This window comes from Protopterus annectens, chromosome 14.part0, assembly GCF_019279795.1.
Source record: "Protopterus annectens isolate FY-2018-M chromosome 14.part0, PAN1.0, whole genome shotgun sequence".
Classification (NCBI taxonomy): Eukaryota; Metazoa; Chordata; order Ceratodontiformes; family Protopteridae; genus Protopterus; species Protopterus annectens.
In genome coordinates this window covers 771,538,816-771,562,172 of record NC_056748.1, presented here as the reverse complement: position 1 = coordinate 771,562,172, position 23,357 = coordinate 771,538,816, and the positions used below count along the sequence as shown (strand labels likewise).

Sequence of the window (23,357 nt, the reverse complement as noted above, 5' to 3'; positions counted from 1 at the left end):
TCAAATATATTAGACTATCTGTACAATAATATAACCACCCTAAGCTCAACACCTACAGTTATCAAGCCACAGTTCAAATCTGACCACTGTCTGGTAATGCTCACTATGAGGGTAAAACTTGACCTGATTTACCACAAAACCCTTCTGTTTTTAGAAACTACTTTAAGACAATCCTGATCCAGCTGATTGGTGACCTGATGAAATTTAAACATCCTCCTCATCTCAATGACTTCATCTTGCATGCTGCCACATCTGTGAATAATTCATATACCTATCTCAAAGCATGCATTGAGGCATGCGTCCCCACAAGACATAAATACAGTACCAAATTCAAGAATAAACCCCTGTGGTAAAACCCTAGTATAAACAAATTACATAATAATAATAATAATAATAATAAGAAGAAAGTCATAGCCCATAATGGTAAACTTAATACCCCACCATCTTGAGAAGAACTCAATAGGAACAGCAAAAAAACTCTGAAACAAAATAAAATCCTCAAAAAATAAGTATTAACTGAGAATTGCCACCTCTGCTAATGACAATCACATAGTATTCTTTAGATATGTCAGAATCCTTAGAGGTAATGTCCAGCAGTGTTCAGAGCTAATACACAACAACAACAACAACAACAACAACAACAACAACAACATTTACTCATTCTTGAGGACATAGCCAACATATTAGTGGACAAATTTAGCTCAAACCTTACTCCCCTATCTGACCTATCTCTCCCCAGTGTATTAGTAGAGTCATACTACCCCCTTTGATCACTCCCAAGTAAGTCCTGAATGCTCTGACCAAAAAGACTCGCTCCATGGGTTCCAATGATGTGCCAGACTGCCTTTTTGTCAGCACCAAACACTGTTTAGTAGACTCACTACTAAGCCTGTTCAGCCTCCACCTCTTCACTGGATTTCTGCCAGGAGGATGGAGAACTGTAATAGTCATCCTGCTCCATGGGGGGGGGGGGGGTTCCATTACTGATCCAGGAAACTATAGCCCTATAAGCCAGTCCAGAAATATTTGCAATCATCATTATGGAACTTATTAACAAAGGCATAGGGGTGTTCAAGCCCTGGACCGAAGACATTTTGGGTTTCTTAAAGGTAGATCCTGCCTCTTAAATCTGGTAGACTTCTTTGAGCAAGATACTGATGCATTAAACTCAGGCAGATTGGTTCACATTACCTACCTGGACCTGTTCAAGGCCTGGATACCATCCCACATTCTAGCATTATTAGTAAGCTAATTAAGCTAAATATAAACCTCTGTGCTACTTGCTGGATAACAAACTGGTTTGATGGACAGAACTCAGTGTATTAGTGTTGGAGGCATATGCTCTTTGGGAAGAGTAGTCACCAGTGGTGTCACCCAGGAACTGGTTCTAGGACTACTTCTCTTTGATATTAAGTTCTCTGATGTCAAGGCTGACATGATGGACCTGTGGCTGACCAAGTGTGCAGATGACTGCAAGCTTGGAGCTGATATTAATTACTCATCTGACTTCCAGATTCTTCAGGGAGGACTAACTCCCACCAATAAGTGGTGCCCAGAGCATGGCCTAAAACTAAACAACAAGAAATGCAACACTGTGTCTAATGGTACAACTGAGAGTCCATAAACTTAACACATATTTGAAACCCTCTTTGAAAGCTGAGTCAGTCATTCAGGAGCTGGGCATTTTCAATGACAATGAACTATCTATCCTTTGATCACCATGTATCCACTGTTGTTAGAAAATCCTTTTACCTAGCCAGACCAATCACCAGAGGTATTTCTTCCAGATCTAAGGAAGTTATCACCTTTCTCTACTCTTCCCTCATAAGAACCATAATAGAGAAAAATGGCCCCTTTGGTAAGTACTTGTCTAATCATGCAACACAATTTGAGAGATCACAGCATTTTCTCACTGAAATAATCAAAAGTATGTTTTCCATGAGACACCCAGAATATCTTAAAGTGTTTTTTCTCACTTTCCTGTTTCTTACTGACTCTTGAGAGGTAACTTCTGTTTAGCTTACAAAGCCTCTTAAGATCCAGTCCTCCTGCACGAACGCAATGCAAATAACACCCTACATACTGGCTCAAGAGATCTCAACTTCCATTAAAACATAAATAGGACTTGCTGGTGAGACAGACATACTGCCCAGAGAATCCTTCTTTCATGGAATACACTTCCTTTGGATATAAAGCATATTAGCTCACTGACCCTCGTTAAGCATAACCTGGACAAATGGATGGGTAATCATAAAAATACCTGTGGTCTGACCCCCTCAAGCCCTCAGTGAAAGGGCTCAAAACTAGGTAAAAAATTAGTCATGTCAGTTGGTATCTGTAATTTGGGATATTGTTGCCAGGTTACTAATGGTGCTCTGGATCAATAGCCTAGCATATGAACCTATGGCAGACAGTACTGAAAGTTTTTCATAGCTTGAAGAGTGCAGCAACATTTGCTCATTCATTGATTAATTTACTTATTTAATGTTTGTTACTCCAACTATGTGGGCTGGCCAAGTTAACCCATTTCAGCCATGAAACAAGCTAATAAAGCAAAAAGACAATAGTATAAAGTACACATTATCAATAATCCATGACTGGGATGGGTCTATATTAGAATATTGAATGTTCTAAATAGCGAACGCTGACATGAGTGAAAATGCAGTGTTTTTTTTTTTTATCGCAGTACAGTGAAGATCAGAATATTTGCCCTTTCCTCGCTGTAGTGCGATCTCGGAGTTGGAATATATATTTAGCGGGGGGTGTGGGGGCCACAGCCCCCCACAATACAATTTTTGAGGTCCTGCATTTTCACCCATGTCAGCGTTCTCTATTTAGAACATTTGATGCTCTAACATAGACCCAAATGGGATTACCTATGCTTGGCATGAGGTTTGATAATGGTGATGAAAAGTGAGTGATCAAAGTAATCCAGCCATGGGTAAACCAAGCATTAACCACACATAGGAGTGGGCTATCACTATCATACAATGCTATTATTAAAAAAAACAAAATTGTCTACCTTTTTAAATAATGGCATTATATGAACAAACTTTTTTCTCATATGGTTCCTTTCCTGCATCCTACACATCTGGTGACAGTTTCCTTATGTCCTGTGCATGTGTGAAACATGTATGTGCCAACACCTGCACAGTACATTATAAGAAATTTAGTTTGTATCACTTTTTTAAGGACTTAAGAGTTCATATATTTTTCAGTCTTTATGTGAGGATGCGTGTAGACTCCTATGGGCCAACATGGGAGTTGAAAGAATTTTTTAAATATTTTCTATCAGTGTTTTTTTTTCTTTTGAGGAGAGTGCGTGTTTATGTGTGTGTAGTGAAAGTTTGTTTTTCATGCTGTTTCTGTATGCTTTTTGTATTTCCACTTAAAGCAGCATCTGGCCAGACTGGTTATGGGTTTGGCTTGGTTTACAATGGGCATGCGGGTTGCTTTGTCTAGTCAGCATGTCAGTTTTTGAATAATAATTACAGTTATTGTGTAATAGAGAATATAACATGTAACATGAGTATACAATTAAATTAAAACATTTCAGAAAAGAACAGTATATTGGAAATTACAGGAAAAAAGCAATACAGCAGACATCTTGGCAGAAAGATGCAATATAAAGCAATATAAACTGAGTTAACTATTGGTATTATGTACAAAGTATAAAAATGGGAAGTCTGCCATGCCGATCTGAACAGGCTATGGAGATGTTTTAAGAAAGTATAGAGCATTTAAGAAGCTATGAATTCAGACAGAAAAATCTACATTAGATGGATCAGATGACAAATGGCTTTTAAGGTGAACTTGATGTCATACATTGCATGCCCATGTTTGTTGTCAATAGATATGCATGCTATTGACTCACAAGAGGGTGGTATCAGTGCCAAAGCAATGTTTTTTGGCTTCTCCCATTACGGGTTGCCACAGTGGATCACCGGTCCGCAGATTGATTGGTAGTGGGGTTTTTATGGTGTCCAGTTGCCAGCCTGGTGCCCAACCTTCACAGAAGGCACAAACACACGCACCTACCTGCATGTCTTTAAAACTCACTCAACCACAGGGAGAGTATCAGTACTGTGTTTATATAAATCCATACTGAGTGAGAGCGTGTAGTTTTGATCTGATACTTCAGTATGTAACTGACAGAACAGATTAAAGTAGTCACCTTCACTATTCAGCACAGAGAACAAAGTATGGTTAAAATGACTTACTGGGTCATCTAGAAATAATCTGAATAACGCACTGCAGTTGATAGTTTTTAACACTTGGTTGTAAGCAGAACTGTCAAGCTGCCTTATTTCCAGGAAAAGAAGAGTTTGAAGTGTGTTGATAACTTTTTGATTCCAGCTGGTGAATTGCAGGGAGGTGGTTGCTGATTATGTCAGAAAAAAGATCACAGATTAAAAAAAAAACATTCTGTGCAAAGTTAGTAAGTATCCAGTCCATGGTACTTTCACAGTGAGACTTCCTGTCAGTATTGATGGTAAAAGAAATAAACTGATTGAGGTCACAGAGCTGTTCTGATAGGTGATCATTTTCATTACAGTTAGAAGGAAAATAGCTTGTTTGACTGATGAACTGCTGTCCGAGCTCTGAGGTGACTGATGCGTACATCTACTTTAGCTACTTTATAACAAACCCGAGCAGACAGCTAGTTCAGACTTCACCTCACCACCACCATGCTTAGACACTGACTGTGTGTGTGTGTGTGTGTGTGTGTGTGTGTGTGTGTGTGTGTGTGTGTGTGTGTGTCTTTGACATGCATATATATCTTAGTCTGTTTGTACCTGGTTCTGGTCACATGCTCATTTAAGAGAACTCAAGCAGCTAGTTGTGGTCATGGAAGGAGAGCTGTTTTACTCACTCACTCACTCACTCACTCACTCACTCACTCACTCACTCACTCACTCACTCACTCACTCACTCACTCACTCACTCACTCACTCACTCACTGTCTTAGATGGCATATGTGCAGTTCTATCTGGTGACACTACTACTATCAGCTTCGGGGGGTGGTGTTAGAGGTAGGGATAACTTGCCTGGGGACTTGTTGGAGATGAAGAAATATGTGCTTTTTTGACAGCTGCATTACCCTAGAATGGGCTTATTTGGTGGGGGTGTGTGAAGAGCAAGTACAGATCCCCACTTGTTAGTAAAGCTTGTTTGATTCTGTGGTGGGGTGCCTCCTGTCAAGACAGTGTTTGATGACCACCTAGCTGTTGGTATATGCATCAGTCATTGCTTTTTCTGCATGGAAGCAGGAACACTCAAGATGGTACTTCCATCACACTCATAGTGGCTTCCTACATTATAAATATAGGCAGCTGTCTTCCAGACAACATAAACACAGCAAGGTTCATCTTGTATTTTTATGATCAGTATGACTTGGAACTTTCAGTGTTACTGAGACTATGCTAGCCAACTGTAGAAAAATATATTGCTAAAAGTAACCACAGATAATCTTAAAATAATAATAATGCATCTCAGTGTTTTTATAACATATATTAGGATTTCCCAAAATATGACAAATAATAAACCTTAATAGTTATTTGCACCTATTTAAACAAATTTCAGCAACAATAATTATCCTTTTGATCCGTGCTTTATAATAGCTTTGCCTTTGCACCAATGGTGCTTTACAATCCCAAAATATTTTTTACTGTTAATACAGCTATCCCTACCTACCTCTTTCCAAATGTCACACTTTTATTCAGTTTTTCATATTTTCATTGTGATGCCCATGCCCTGGCCCAGCAATCAAAGAACCTCAATCCTTGCCACTAACACCAGTGAGGGGCATCTCATATAGGAGGAAAGGATAACAAATGCACACAGTAAAGTGCAATTTCCCTTAAGAGCACACAGAGATCACAGTCAGTTCAGGGCTGGTCGCTCCCTTGCTCTCCAGGACCCCAATAAGACTCCCCACTGGCACAGCTATAGGGTCCAGAACTCAGCCTAGTGGGCAAGCTAAAACCTCCAGCACCCTCTCTGTCCAACCAGTGCTTCGTGTCCCTGCCCAAGTAGCTGACACACACACACACACACACACACACACACACACACACACACACACACACACACACACACACACACACACACACACACACACACACACACACACACACACACACACTTTGAGAAGAGTTTATACAACCCCACAGACACTCCTAGGGAAGGCTGGCACAGGTCCTCCACCTGTGCCCCTTTTTCCCCCGACTATACGATAGTGCCAGCTGCCACCACCCACTAATATTTATCAGCTACTCAAAGGCCCTTAAAAGGGTGTCCGATTATTACTGTGCAATATTATTATCCAATTGGTAGTATAGCCCATGGCTAAAGCTATTGGAGTGGCTTTGTACAATTTTACCAAAGGCATGCAAGTACTCTAAAGAGCTTAAATTATCTCTACAAAAACAGCCACAGTTGAAAGGGTTTAAAAATATTTAATAACAAATAGTCAAAACACAAGACAATACTTTTACTACACAGTGCTAGTCAAGAGTTCAGAGATCACAGAGAAATACTTAAAATAATTTGGTAGTACAGTTCTGACATCACAGAAAAACACTTAGTCTAATCTTTCTAGTTTCTAGCTATTTCTAAGAGAAAACACAAGTCTAAGATAAACTTACATATAGAGCAAGGCAGTGCTAGTGAGTTGGATGGTCAAGACAAAAATGTTTCATGCTCTCTGATTCTCTCTGTTTTTAAAATCACATCCTAGTTCACATTACATCATTCTTCACACTTCCCTGGGTCCCCAGGCTAACAGAAACTACATTTACATTCTTCACATCTGGGCAGAAACCAGAGCAATAAAGGACATTTATGCATGCAGATTGTGGCCATTAACTCTGGCCTTAAAACAATAGGCAGGATGCCTCACTCTAGACTTACTGGCTCCGAGTTTTAACATCAAAGGGTCACAACATGCTTTACTTGGTCAGTAGAGTGCACTGTTGTTACATTTTTTTCAGTTCCACATGTAACACTATTTTTACCAATAAGACAACAAGCCTGTAGTTTACATTGATATTTACAGATGACAGAATTATCTCCAAAATTCTATCTGGCTAGGCTGGCAGCCTTCATCTATCATCACCCAATATTCACATTCATATTACTGCAATCAGATTTAATGAAAGGTGGACAACTGCAGTTTTGATATATAACTTAATTTTTTATCATACTTCACTAGAACCAATGAAACAATTTTATCCCTCATAAAACTATTCGTTATATCAGCCTTTCTGTCTGTCATCTGCAGTATTCTAAATTCCATTCCACAACACCCTCTGCCATCAAACTTGTAATTTTTAGCTGTTAACATTGCTCTGGGAACAATACTCATATTCATTCTGTTACCGCTCTCAGACATTCATTCCTTTACATCTGCCTTCACTGCACGCCTACAAAATTCTTACTTGCACTAATCCAAATATTAATTACCTTTCTACTTCATAATTCTTGTCAATTTGTGATGCCATTATTAACACTTTTTTTTATATACATTAATTACCTTTCATTCTAAAACTTTCATTAGTAAATAATTATCATATGTTCTGATTAATCTGCATTATGTAACAATCATCCTTCTTCTTGGTTGTGCCTCTTTTCAACCATTTACCACTGCTTTAGTTCCAGTCATTATCCTGATGGAGTAGAAAGGGACTTTAGCACCCTTAATAAACACTTTAAGGTTTTAAAATTGTCATTTTATGGTCAGTAATGCATTATACCCACAGCTGAGTTTTACTGTATTGCATAATACATATCATCTCCTTTTGTAATTCAACTACCATTTAAGGTTTCATTCCATCTCACATATATTGCTCACCATATGTACAGCACCAATTGCATTTCAAGGAATCCACGAGTGTTTCAAAGGGCTATTCTCCAGAATATTTACTCACCATTGAACATATATTTTTCACACCTACTCAGTTGTGTTCCACTTATTTATTTTCCTTTATTGTTTGGGTCAGTCCCGGTAGGCTAGTAGCCTCTCTTCATGGGAGACCCAAGGTGGTATTTATATTACTAGGGGAAATCTGATGAGGGCATTGGTGGAGGTCCCCTACTTTTTTGATAGATGCTGTGGGAACTTTTACATCCCTCTGATCTACTAGCAACTCAAGCAGATGGGGCTTCAGTTTAATCTCCCATTTGAAGGATGACATACTTAGTAGTGCAGCATCTTCATTTATGCTGTACTACAGTGTCAGCAACTGATCTACCTGGTGTGGGAATAGAACAGCCTTCTGCACCAAAGGCGAGTATGCTACCTGTTGTACCACTGGCACTGCTATACCCCTCCCTGTTATGACACAAGGAATCATTTCACTTTAAATATGTAAATGATTACCTTCTGCTCATACTTATAATAAAGATTTGAGAGCATATTTGAATGATTCATAAATTAAATATATATATATATATATATATATATATATATATATATATATATATATATATATATATAAATATATATGGTATTTAGTCATGGTTATCATTCAAACAATAAGCCACAGATTTTTATTAATATTTACCAGGCCACATATTCACCCTACTGCAGTTTCTAATAGCCACCTTTCATTAAAGTTTTCATATTTACTCAGTAAGGTTCACGTTACACAATGCATTATATGTACATCAAATGAGTCAACAACTAAAGTTGTTTTCTTTAATATATTATCTGAGCTAGAAACATTCTAACCAATAATTATATGCATACAGAATATTTTAGCTACGCAATACTTTTTGTAGTGTTCATAGGTTCATAGGTAAACATTATCAGCATACAGACTATGACAAACTTAGCTAATAAGCAAAGGTTAGACTCAAACCTGAACCTTGTATCTTTAAGGTAAAGAACTTAACCATTATGTCAACCCTGCCCCTTTGTCATAAATTAATTAGTAAAATTTGTTCATTATGTAACATAAATATGAGCAATGAACTTTTATAAATCTTATCTAGGACAACAGGTAACATTCCTGTAGTATGCCTTTTATATTCTTGAACCTTAATCTCACCCTCACTTACTGCTACAAATTAAAGTAATTTTATTACTAATCCCATTCTGGGATGCTTATTCCTAGTAAAGATTTAAATTAAATAGCACTATAGTGTTGTTATATGCTAATAAATGAAAGTTCCTTACTAATTTACTAAAGTCTATTAAATCTTTCTAAAGCAACAAAAGGTAGAATTTGTACACTACACTCTATCATACAGACTGTAACTTTAAACCCTCTAACTTACTCTAACAAATAAAATTGATCATTTCCATTGATTACCAGTCGGAGAGGCATATTCTTATAAACCATTTAAAATAAAGAAAAGTATAATTTTGCTATTAATATTATTAATGATCAAAGAACTTCCCTGCCGATTAACTAAATATTCTTCATATCCCTCACATTACTGTTATCTTGTAGGGAATATTTTCACTTTAAGTTATAAATGATTGACTTCACCATTTACCTATAACAAATGCATTGTAGCATATTTGAAAAATTTAGTAATAGGTGTCCTTCAGTTCTAACGGTTCAAACAAGAACAAACATTTATCAGGACCACTAGCCATCAAATATATTTCAATCACAGAAGAAGTACAACTTCCTCTAGTTCAACTATTGTATAGATTGACTTTGGACTTTCAAGCCTATCCCACCATCTTGACTCTGGAAGTGTACACAATCACAATGGGATACTGTAAACCAAGTCCAGTTTTTCCTACCATTCATCCTTAACTTCACCCATAAACCTCATCTGATATGTTTACATTCCATAACAAAAAGTTGGTGTATCTTTCTGTTCCAGTCAAATGTAAGGATCATTTCTTAATTTGATGAATAGCTTTTTAGGAATCTTCAACAGTCATCATATTACTATTATAATATACATTTAACACTGTTAGAAATTAAGTTTGATCTTTGGTTTTTCTCTTTTTACACTCCCAAATTGCTTTCATGAAACAAAATCTGTTTTGTAAAGTCACTTCAGAATAATTATGCTACACAAAGACAGGATGAGAAATCATTGCCAACTGCTGTCGATTTACCACAACCCCAGCGTACTTGCTGTTTCTTATAACACAATATAAAAACCTCTAGAATTGGCCTAGGTGTCCTATATTTCACCTCAGACTCTTGGAATCTCAATTTTTTTTGTCAATTCAACATGAACTGTGCCAGAGCTATAACTAGGACATAGAGAAGAAGATGGCTACCCCAGGTACAAGTTGTTAGGAGATCCAATTGGCAGGTGCTGATTTTGCATGACTGCAGTCTTGGCATCCATTTTGAAGCTCCAAGGATATTGTAGTTTCAGAAATGAATGCCAATGTTGCCTTCTCAGTTGCAGTGGAAGGATAGTATTTGCTAGTAACTATAGTAAAGTCCTTGTTACAATTGTAGCAAGCAGCTTGCTACAGTTATAGCAGTGAAGAAGACCTTATTTTTGTCTTTTGGTCCTTTGGTCCTCACTTCAGTAAAGTCTTTTTTTTGGTCCCCAACTTTGGGTTGGGGGGCATCAGTGTAGGGAACTACCCAGTGTGCCAAACATATGTCTCAACTGTACAGATTTTCACAGAATGTCCAGATTATTGCCTCTTATTTTTGGTTTGTCTCTCATAAAATTGTCATTTTCAGGCAAATCATTGGCAAATTATTTAGGAGTCAAGTCAGACTTTCTACCTTTGAGAAAATTCATGCTAATGCAAAGGCTATTATTCTATCAACTGTCTATGCTTGTAAGAGCAATATTTAAAAACTGTCCCTATTTTTGAACCTTTGACTCACCCATTATTTATGGCTTTGTCCAGATTTATTTTTCTTTCAGGTTAAGAGGTATGGTGCCAGAAGACCTAGCTATGTCTTTGTACACCTGCAGCTACACACTCTTAGCAGGTAGAGTTGATTCCTTTTATGGTTTCACAATGCCACAGTGGGGTGAAACTGTATGTGAACTGTCCTTCCCAGGCTTCATGTCTTCATGCAGTACCCAGAAAGCCTGCTGTCCAATGTAGCAAGCTCCAGCATAGGAATGGCTTAGAGGGGTAAAACAGTCAGTCTGTACCCTACTTCTATTGAGTATAATCATATTTTTTGCAATAGTAAAAGAGTTTGCGATTCTACGAGTGAAAAAAATGGCAAAGAGGCATCAAGAGGCCCCTAACCTTCCTAATACCGCCACAAAAGCAATAATACTGTAACAAAATTAAGAGCAGTTTAACAGGAATTATCAACCAGTCTGTTACAAATGTATACAAATGTAACTGTAATTATCAGAACAGTGTAAAAGGAAGCTGGAGACAGGGAGCTGTAATATGAGTAAAGTAATCAGAATGCATGAGAAGAGCATGATAGCCAGATGAAAACAGCATATCATGTGCATTACTAAGTCACATAAAAACATGAAACATGGTATATAGATGTCACTCAGCTTAGTTAATCATAGTATGACAGTATATGCATATAGACAAGACGAGGGAAAGAATGAAAGAGTTAAAACCTTGCAGAGAATCTGATAAAGCAGCAAATTGTACGGCTGAATAGACAACTACAGCAGAATAAAATGCTGATGAGGACATGAAATAATCTAGTATAATAAAATTCACTGAGTCAGATTTAGGAATACCAGTGGGGAAAAACTTTCATATAATAATGGTTCATCATTATTTATGTTTGTGTACTGGAGGTAAAGCACTGAGCACACATGACTAATTCATGTACAGCTTATTCAACTACAATCACAACAGCAGAAATAGAAATGTAACATTTTTTTATAAAAAAAAATTAAAAAGGAAGGGCTATATACACTACATACAAACATAAGTAAGAAGCCTAGATAAGCATTCATTTCTTAAGGTTGTCGTTGGTACAGTGGTGTTTAAAGGGATTAGTGGAGTTAGAAGAAGTTAGGTGATGTGACCTACTTGGAATCACTTTTACTGGACTTGTTTGATTTGTTTTTTATATTGTGATCTAAAACTAGAAAGTTACCAGGCTATACATACTGTAAGTTGTACTGTTTTGTTCAAAATGAGCATGGGGAGGTGGAACTCTTCAGTCAGAAAGCTGCAACATTGAAACCAATTCCAAATAAAGAAAAAACAGGCTTTAACATTAAGATATGACACGAGAAGAGAGTTGATACTAACAATGGCAGCCAGCTGCTACCATTTTGGGTTTTTTTACAGCTTCTTCAGCAAGTACTTCTAAATGCAAAGCACAACAAAACCAAGTTCATCTTTATAGCTCCAAGATGCAAAAATACCACAGATATTGATGCTGTTGCAAATATTATCCCAACTTTCCAGGAGACAACCAAGAAAAGGCAATCTATAGTCTCTATGAGGGATAGGGTTCTATGTCGACATATAAACTCTGCCACCATAATGTCTTAGATAATTGCCCCTTCCTAGCTAATACATCTTACTTGTTTACAGGGGTCTGCAAGTCATGAAAGACCATAAGAAACTTTCCTTGATGAATTCTTACCTCAGTAAATAGCTCAGATTTTCAGTGTAGGCACCAAAGAAAATCATTTATCCAAATTCATCTGATTTCAGTTCTGGATTATACCCAATCATTGAATGCATCAAGCTTGGCATAGCCTTCCATTATAAATCATGTGCTGGACTTGTTAGCTTGGTTGCTATGGCCTAATCCACTTGCTTTCTTTCTACAGGTGAAGCTAGTCTACAGAGGGATTCTATATATCAGGCCACCAATGATAAACAATGCACCACTGACTGTCCTGAATTTTTGTTTTAGAAAGGTTAAGATGACCTCCATTTAAACCAGTTTTATCAAGTGATACATTTTAACTTGAAAAGAACTTTGTTTGTAGTGGTGAATACTTCTGCAAGAAAATTTTCAGAGTCACAGGCAACTGTATGTTCCCATCCCTACCTGCATTTTTATAAAGACAGTTTCTTTGAGAGTTTGCTGCTCTTCTTGTACTCCTAAAGTGGTTCCTTAATTAGCCATTAATTAGTTCATTGGTTGCTCTCTCCATTTGTTAAAGTAAGAGAAAAATGGAGAATGACTTTGCATTATTTGGACATTTACAGACATCTTAGATATTATCTCAGGTGAACTACATCTTTTTTATTTAAATAATTAAATTATTTACATCGTGGTGACTGGGTTAGTCCCATATATCTCAACTGTCCATATTTTTGCCTCATATTTTTCATCTGTTACTCAAAAAATTTGTGTTTTTCTGGCAAATCATTGAAATCTCTAAATAATTACAAACATTGCGTTTCAGATTTCATATCCTTTGGAAAATACATGCAAACACAGATCCTGTTATTCTAGCAATGTTCTAAGTTTGTAAGAGAAATATTTAAAATCTGAACCTATTTTGGGCCTCTGTACCACATTATTTTTGGTTTTGTCCAGATTTCTTATGCTGAGAAGTTGAGATGTATGATTAGTCTCACTAGAACAATGGCCTTGTTTCAGGAGAGACCTGATATGTTATTTATACTGAGCAGGGGAAATTTGGGAAAATGTGCCTAGGGCACTGGGAACTTCCCTTACCCTTTTCAATAAGTACCATGGGATCTTTTACATCTACCCAACAAGTTGGGCAGATGGGGGGGCTCAGTTTAACCACTCATCTAAAGGACAGATTTCAGAAGATCAGGTCATCCATTCATTAATTTTGCCACAGACCAACAGAAAGAACCAGAGGGCAAGCAAACGTTGTCCATGTGGTTAGGAACTGGCATTTGTTTATTTTATGAATGTCCAGAAATTCTGTGCAATGAGTTCAAGATCATGTTCAGGTTTATTACTGTGCTTAAACTTCAGAACAGTACAAATTAAAACAAAATACTAAACAGACAAAGATAAAATTATGTCATCCGTTCAGTTCATAATGGGATGAGCTACAAACAGTAGAAGAAATATAAAACTGAGAAGACATTAAAGTTTATTTGAAAGAGTGCATTCCCTTCCAAGAAAGCCAAATGAAAGATATGGGTTTCCAGGATGTTTAAAAGCTGCCTAGAGTAGGATAGTACAGAAACCACTCAAGCAGTATGTTCCAGAGTTAGGGCTCTTGATAGGGAAAGGCATGATCTCCAGAAATCTCTAGATACATTATTGGAACCACTAGCAACTTCAGAGTGGCTGAGTAGAGGGTCATACTGGATGGTATAGAGCGAACAGGCTTTTAACGTACTAATGACCCAAGTCCCAGAGATCCATCCATTAACAGCCCCTTTCTCATTTTCGCACATGAGATCAGGCTGTCATTTCAACAGTGAGAATCTTAGAGAACTTTATATACTGTATTAGAATGTACTGGCAGCTACTGCAGACTCTGGAGAAAACTGGAATAATATGATGGTATCATGATGTACCTGAAAGTAGCCAGACAGCAAAGTTTTGCACTGCCTGATGATGGTCAAGTTCTGTGTCAGGCAACTCCAGTTATAAGCCATTTCATTAGTCAATGTATGATCAGACCAGAGCATGAAAAACCATAGCAAGATCATCAGGTTGAAGAAGGGGGTCTATATCAGAAGACCAAATGGAAATAACAACGAATGGCAAAACATCAAAAAGACCGGTCCTTAAACTTGCTGTTGTGGGGGGCTGCACCCCTCCCCCCAAATATAGATTCCAACTCTGAGATCGCACTACAGTGAGGAAAGGACAAATATTCCAATTTTCACTGATCTCACAAACAGCACTTCGAGGTCCGGTCTTTGTGATGTTTTGCCGTTCGCTGTTATTTCCACTCGGTCTTCTGATATAGACCTGAAGAAGGTGCTTGATTTGAGTGATTCCTTAGCTGGTTACAAGATGACCTTATAATTATAGACAATTAGTCTCTACACGTCAGCCTATAATCAGTGATCGGTCCAAGACTGCTCACATTATAAACAAGCTGCAACCTAGTACTATATGATATAGACAGTTAGGGAAGGGGCATTAAAATCCATCAAAGCTGAATGAAATGTTATGATCACTTGTTTTGATATATACTGAATTTCAAGTGTCTACCACATGTCCTGTATTGTATATAGTCCAGATCATCACATAGTGATTTAATAACAGTCATGCAGTGGTGAATAACAATCAGTCTCATAATAGAAGTTTGTGGACTCTTACAGTCAAGAGAGTGAGAGAATGAAGCATCACCTCTATAAACTACCCAGTGTAAATGTCTTTATAAGCAGGAGATAAACCAAAAGCTGTTTCTGAGACTCCACAGTTGGGCTGAAGATGTCAAAAACGATTACTATGATCTACTTTGTCAGATTGTGCAGAGAGGTCAAGGAAGTTCAAAAATTATTAGTATTGCTAATCCTTGACCATTAGTATGCCAGTCATCAACCTAATGAGGGCAGTTTCAGTGCTATGCCATGCACGATATCTAAGCTAAAATAAATCTAATAGTTTGCACTCCCTTAAGAATGCATCAAACTATACATATACCATAGCGATAAGGCAGTAATTATCAACATAGTCAGGATCCAAAGAAGTTATCTTGTGAAAAAGGATTGCAAAAACTCCTTTAACTTATATAAATTGACCACAGAACTCAAGAGAGGGAATGACAGCGTGACAGATAACAGACCTATTGCATCCACACGAGACTTAGTGGGTCTGCTAAGGTATGAATCAAGACTACAAGATATTTGATAGAGACTTAAAATAAAGGGTATAGACACTGAATAGTATGATGTTAAAACCTCATTCAAATGTCAATAAAAATGATCATGATTAAATTTTATTTCAGCATTCTGTAACATTCCAGGAAAATACAGTGATGGATAGAGGCACGTTTAGCTGCAAGTAAAAAACTGAGAGTGCACTCACAGTCATTAAATGAAACAGCTATGGGGGTAGTGAGACAAGTCAGACTGAATGGAAAAGTCACTCTACAAGAGCAGATGTTGCTTTATAAGATTATTTCAAAGCTGTCTCAGTTTAGGACATATGTGGTCTTGCAGTACAGTATAATGTGTCTACTTTATAAGGTATTGTTAAGTTGGACTGTCAGTCAAAAAGCAGGAAGGAACTCTTTAGGGTTGCCCTCAAAGGTCTGAGACATTCTGTTGAGCATTTTGCTTTGAATTCAAGTTTTGTAAATGCAGGATTCTAAACAGATACTTGTACAAAAAAGTGCTTTAAGCATGGAACAAAACCCCATCCCATGCTAAATGATATAATTGACTCCAAGGTAGTGTTACAACGGGAAAAAGAGAAATAGTTGGTTTTTGCAATACTCAGATATTTTTCTGTCTCCATTATCTTGGTAATTCAGAAAAGAATAACAACTTTTCTGAAACACAGTTCTCAAAATTAAAAAATTTTAACAAAAGATTTAGGAAGATTCACTGATTTGCTCCTGCTTTGAAACATTATGTAAGCTGCTATGAATGTTTGATGCACCATAATGTTAACCTATGGAAGCCATTTTATATGATTTTTGCATTATTTGTAATTCACTTAAATTGTTTTAGCTAATCTCACACAATTTCTGTAGTTTGGACTGCTTTTATACACTTAATTTCACTGCATTGTTTGGATGTGGCTTGGTTCAGGCTTGGTGTAGGGGCCATCTCAAAGTAGTGGTAGCTGTGTAATGATAGTACATTCATTGCTGCTATTTCTGGTAGTCTAGCACTAAGTGGACAAAATACATTTTTTATTGGTATTTACTTTTGGCTGTCTGCTTTTCAATTATATCAGATGAGTGCACTGCAGCTGAAGTTGTAGGTGAACAGTGGTTCACAGGCACAAGTGAAACTTTTCCCCTTATTTGTTAGCATAAAAAATCCTTTTTCCTTCCTTCCTCTCATGGTTGACTGGCACCTACCAGCCCTGAGATTTAATGGCTTCCTCTGATCTGTGTGGAATTGTATTGACCTGCACAGACTTGCCACCTGCTGCATTGGTCTGCACAATAATATCTCCAACAGACTCAGTTCTTCCGTCCTTGCTTACCACACTATATCCCAAAGGTCCTATGAATAATAGCAGTGGTCAGCATGGAGACACAGCAGTCTACCTTCCATTCTATTGCCAGCATTACATCACTTGGTATCCCAAGGCAGTTAATAACTGCCATGTGCTCATTGAAAATGACCTGTGCTCAACCAAATTGATTCTATCTATGAGATGTGTAAACACATAGCTGATTTGGAGGCAGCCTTCTTGAAATCCCATGCATGCAGTGAGCATCATTTTATTTCACTTACACTCATACAAATGCAACATCCTCATACAAATGTAACAGCATCATACAGTTAGTGCAACACAGTTATACACTGATGCCATTAAGAAATTACTACATAAACTTCATAAACTTTTAAAAGTAGGAATAAATACCCCCCCCCACCCGACACATCTACTGCATGCACCACTTTAACAGTTTGTCACAAATAACACAACACCCTTAGCCTAATGAGAATACATCAACTTCTGGAAACATTCCAGTAATTGGTGACTTCATTTTTCGGCACAGCATTTCCAAAATCACTGGGATGAACAATGAAAGGTCTACAGTTAATTGTCTCTCAACAGCCAGGATTGCTGATAATTCAAGAGCCTTTAAAACCCTCTTCTCCAGGTAGTATAACTGTGACATGACCATAGTTGATGCTGGAGTGAATTATCTAGAATGAAAATCCTTGAAAGACATGCACAAGGACTTGTTGGATCTTGCTATGCATGTTTCTATCAAGGATAAGACTACGATCTTGAGTGGTATCCTCTCTTCACTAAAATGGTGCCTAGATTCAAAGAAAAGATAATTTGCATCAATAATTGGCTAAATAGCTGGTGTCATACTTGAGGATTTAGTATGTGTCTTCCTGGGATGAGATGCTTTACCAAGGATGGTCTACACTTCTCATTCAAGTGGTCCTGCATACTGGGCAAAGCATTTGCTACTCCCAATGTGCCTTTTCTAAGCAGAATTAATCTAATGAATGTCTCAGCATAGCCAACAAAACAAATCAAATCATTAAATAGCATTCCCCTTGGGTCCATAGTGGGGTCCCCCTCCTTTTTAGCATTTATTCCTCTGATCTCAACACTGACAACAAGCATCTCTGGCTGAGTAAGTTCATCAGTTATTGCAAGTTGGGTGTAGTTGTCAAATCAACAAATGGTATACATTTCCTTCAAGCAGAATTATCACTTATTAACACCTGGCGCACTGAGAAAGGGCTCAACTAAATGCTAAGAGATGCAGTATCATCGCCTTCAAAAAACAACACATTTCTAGCACATACTGCATCAATGACACCCCACTCTCCAACGAGTCTTTCTTCAGAGACCTAGGCAGTTGGGTAGATGGCTCCCTCTCTTTTGATCACTGTAGCAACCATTGTCAGAAAGTATTTCTATATATCTCAATCACCAAGGGCATCTCTTCAAGAACAAAGGAATATATTTTTCTACTGTAGTTTGCTATGGTTAGACCCATTATAGAATACAATGCACCCTTTGGTATGTATCTCACTAGGCATAGCAAAAAACTCAAAGTACCACAGAAGTTCCTGAAAAAGAATCTCAGTCCCCCAAAATTTTATCTGTCAGGAAAATTTGAAGTCACTTTTCCCCATACTCAGTGTCATATAGCCTCTTGATGGGAGACCTATGCCTTGCTGTCCATGTCCTCAGAGATCCCATTATCTGAGGTCTCCCTTTTCTCAATGTGTCAGACAGGACAGCTGACACTAGAACAACAGACATGAATCTACATCAGGGAATAAATAAAACTAAATAAAGACATAGGTTTTCCACTCAGCACAGCCCTTTGCTCGGGAATAGACTTCCCTTGCATGTCAAGGAGTACAATTCCTTGTCTGCCTTCAAACAGAACTTAGACAATTGGATGTGTACCCTAAAATGCATTCCAGGACTTTCTGGCCTTGCCCTTCTTGAAAATATTAGTAGAACCTAAGGAAGTTACTGACACGGCTCACCAGGGCTTATGGTATAATAGCCTTGTATTTGCTATGATACTGTGATCCTATGTGCTTCAAGTACTCATATTATCCCTCCCATCCACAATAACCTCCATCAGTAGGCCTGCACTCTTTAAAAGGTCTCTTAGACAACATCTCTCCTCTTGCTGGCTATGCCCATGCCAAGAATAGCTCTCGCTAGACACAGCTACCCTTACTCTAACCCTCTGCTTTTCTCCCACTTCTTTTTCATCCTCTTTTTCTAGCCAGCCGGCACTCTAACTATCCTATCTGTGCCTAACCCCGTTACCTTACCTAACCTTGATACTCATCCTCTCTCTTTATACCTACCTTACTACCCTGAACTACTATCCTGAACCTATACCTCCCTGTCTTTTGCACTGCTATTGTCCTCATCAATTCATACAATGTTAACTCTGACATGTACATTATACTGTTTTATTTTAAAACCCATACCTATTACTGTTACTGTATTGTCTTCTAGCTATTTATGTAACTGAAATTGTATTTTATGTATAATTTGTATGTGAAGCGTTTCTCCCCGGACCTCCACTGAAAATGGGCTCTCCTAGGCCTAGTGGACTTTCCTGGTAAACAAATGCAATCAATAAATAAATAAATTCTGTAAAAATAAATCACTGTATTTCATCCTCAGTGGGCTGCTATTATATCTTTCCATCTCTAATGGATATAAAGGATACCACAGGTTATATTACCTGTAAGGTACTATACAGTACATTTGAATAAGTGCTCAGTGTAACAGTGTAACAGTAGATCTTTAGGAAATAAGTATATTATAATTTAGGTATACTCTCATCTTCCTCCTGGGTAATTATGGAGGAATTATTATGTTTACTTAATTATACTGGAGCATTGAGGAGTGTTTGGTTGTAACGATTTTGTGATGGTGATCCAGTGTGTCATGTTCAGTATGATATTTCACTTTAGGTTATAATACCAACAGACACATTGTCCTGAGACTTCTATAAGTAGATATGTTTATTCAGTTTAGGGCTGACAAGAGAAGTTCCTCATGGGAAGAACCAAAGATGCCTTAAACTTACACTAGTTTTGGATTGGCTGGAGTGAGACCTGCATTGGTGCTACAGTGAGGAGACTACAGCCATTGGTATTAATGAGAAATTTCAGATAATCAGATGGGATTAAGGAAGGTAAGGCCATCTATAAATTATGATTAAATGCTGATATAGTTCTCTCAGATTTGCTCTTAAGGTGAGTTGTACTTTCTCAGCAAGTCACTACTCACCTGTTATCTCTTAGTTTAATCTGGATTAATTAGCATCTTATTTTACAATCTGAATAACTGTGATCTTTTTCATGTGTATATTTATAACAAATCTATGTGGCTGAAGTGATATAGAAACTCAACATTTTTTATATATTTTTCTTCGCCCTTCATGGAGTCTGCACTTGCCTTTATCTAGCAAATGTTGTAAATGCTCTTTTACTATTTTAATAATAAAAACAGTTATCACTGTAAAATCATTCTGGGAGATGTTCATCATTATCTAACCACTTCGTGAAGAATAATAACAGATTCCTACTTTTCTTACCTGTAATGAGACTTGCCATGGCCAAGAATGGGGTCTTGCTTCATTCCCCAAGACAATTCTCTCACCTGTGTTTGGCTGGAAATGTGCAATGCCACAGTTTGTAGGCCAATCTAAATACAAACAACACCATAATTTTAGAGCACAAATTCAGATCAGCAAACATTTGTATAATACTAATAGCCATGATCTACTGATGGCCAACATTTTCCATGGGATAACCTACTGCAAAGCACTGTCATTGCTATATTAAATGTTGCATATCATATTATTAGCACACCTTTTTCGATTTTTTTTTTTACAAATCACTGCTAGTTACTAACAAAAGTGTGTCATGTCATTAATCAGATATAAAGGTTATTATCTTCCTTAGGTGCAAATGTCATGTCATGCTTTCTGCTTCATAAATACAGCTCCTTAACTACATTGTTTGACTTCTTGAGTCACACTTAAATTATAGTTTCATACTGTTTTGATCAGCAACTGCTCATTCCGAATTGGTAATACTTTGTGTCATTTCTTAATGGAAAGCTCAAGTCACTACTATATCTCATATGCTACTTCCAGTTTTTCTTAAAAATTGTAATTTTATAACGTTGTAGTAGATTCTTACATGGACATTGCTGTGTACTCATGTGATTCTAATATGATAAGAATTTCCTCTGTGGATATTGCCTTCTTGGTACTCACAGGAGGAAGAGGAGGGTGATTAGATTGGATGGTTTACCAAATGACAGAATTAACAACATAAAATGCTTTAGTTGGTATTTTTGTACCAGAGCTTCAGGATCTCAGATTCTTTCTTCCTTCTTTTGAATGATTGTATCTCTTGAGTTGCAGTGCATTACAATGTATGTGCTTTCTCATCTTTGTACTAATAATCTTTATAAGTCTGTAGCGGCCCATCACCTTTTGCTAAAATGATGAGAATTTTAAGGAGTAGTACTATTAAGATTTTGTTGCTATTTCTTTACATACACAAGCAACATAGTTTTTAAAACTTCAAATATAAAATGCTTCCTGGACAATGCACTCCATAATTTCTTTATATACTTTAACATTGTCTACTCCATAACTCAACCATTAACTGTATTCACACAGTTGTAAAACTTAATATCTCCTTAAACCTTAACTCTTTCTTCCATTCCCAAAAGTGTTAGGGGAATTCCACTTATGGTAGGATTTTCTCATGCAAAAAAAATGTCAGATACTGAAATCTGTTACTTTTCAAATGAATACTCCAACAATTTGGAATATTTTGTATTTTAGGCTACTATTGTACCTATATCAACATTGTATATACTGAATAGACTACTTCAAGGTTTTTTTTTGCTATTATTTACTTCTGTGTTTCTATATTGTAACTATTATATGCTGTTCACTATTCTTTTTTTTTAACCTGAATTGTGTTATTATGTTAGTACTCCATGGATAAAGCCGAAAAAGGTTCATACAGATCACTACTACATCTTGGATAAAAATGAAAAGAAATAAGAAATAATGTTATGATGAGTGTCCTTTGACCAGCGTTTTCTGTTTTTCTTTAACCATGCATTTTGCTAATGCCAGGATATTTTTTTGAGCTCACATGCCAAATAATTTACAGTATACCAAATCATTCTCAATGACTCATAGCTTAATGATACAAATCAGGATATAAACTTGGGCAAAATAAGAAGGTATACTGCAGGTGATAAGAGACCAACATAACTTTCTTGTGAGGCTATGAAGCTCTGTACATTAATCCCTCACAGCAGATTAACAAATAATTACATTCTCTAGATATAGAAAGAGAGAGATAGAGAGGGAGGTAGTCATGGTTTACAAGCATAAACTTTGTTTATGTCTTAGTACACTATGGGCATCTGTGAAAATGAGTGCCAGTTCTTTCTAGAGAAAAGAAAGACAGACACCTTTTTAAAAGAAAACCTGTGTTTTAGTACACCAGTTCTAGATGCTGCCTCTAGCATCTCATAGTATTATGATAGTACTCTGTTGTTATATGTTTGTTTATTTCATTTACAAATGTATTTTACTTTTCAAAGTCCTAGTTTGCCTTACTAGGCCTTTGACTTATTTTAAGAGGAGACCCAAGGCTGTATATATACATACTGATGGAAGTTTGGCCAGAATACCAGGGATATTCTCTTGTTCTTCTGATGGGAGAGTGATACAGTGAAAGAGTTAGAGGTAGTACGAATGCTGATAGAGGAAGGGGAAACTGGTGTGTAATTACAGAATGAGCTGAACAATACAGAAAGGCTTTCAAAACACATGTTGAAACATTCAGAAGTAACTGATTCACATGCATGTGCTTCCATGTTTATGTTCTGAAATCATGGAATTAGTAATTCAGGAAGCAGAAGCTTGGCTGGAAGAGATAGACATGGAGCAATCTAACAAAGTACAAATTCACATGATGAAAGATATGATGAAATACAGTGTCAGAAAACCAGCTTGTAAATCTAGCGTTTGTACCAGACTTGAGTTTCTTGGTCTATACTTGATCCATTACAGACAACTAAGAGGAAATTATGCTTGGCATTCAGGGCTCTAATGAACAGTCTTCTGCAACAAAACTTTCACAGGGAGATGCTGCTCAAAATTCAAGACGGACAGATGTAAAATCTCATTAAGGGCAAAATGTATTTCTTGTTCCATTGCTAGCCTAACTGGTGAATGTGGGGCTACAGCAATTCACTAAATCACTTGAAAGCTGGATGGGGCCATTGGTTTATTCTTTGAACCCAGAGTCTGTGTTTCAAATGGCCTTATGACAAATATGCAGTTATCCATAAGAT

At 37.1% G+C, this 23,357-nt stretch overlaps 1 protein-coding gene across 1 annotated transcript in view; it reads right to left on the bottom strand.

Moving 5' to 3' along the window:
- LOC122788812 (chymotrypsin-like elastase family member 1) overlaps window positions 1-23,357 on the bottom strand; it is a 240,143-nt gene that overhangs the window by 129,259 nt on the left and 87,527 nt on the right. The window contains exon 2 of the mRNA XM_044055687.1: window positions 20,560-20,669. Within this exon, the coding sequence (XP_043911622.1) occupies window positions 20,560-20,669 (110 nt within the window). The remainder of the gene's footprint in view (window positions 1-20,559; window positions 20,670-23,357) is intronic.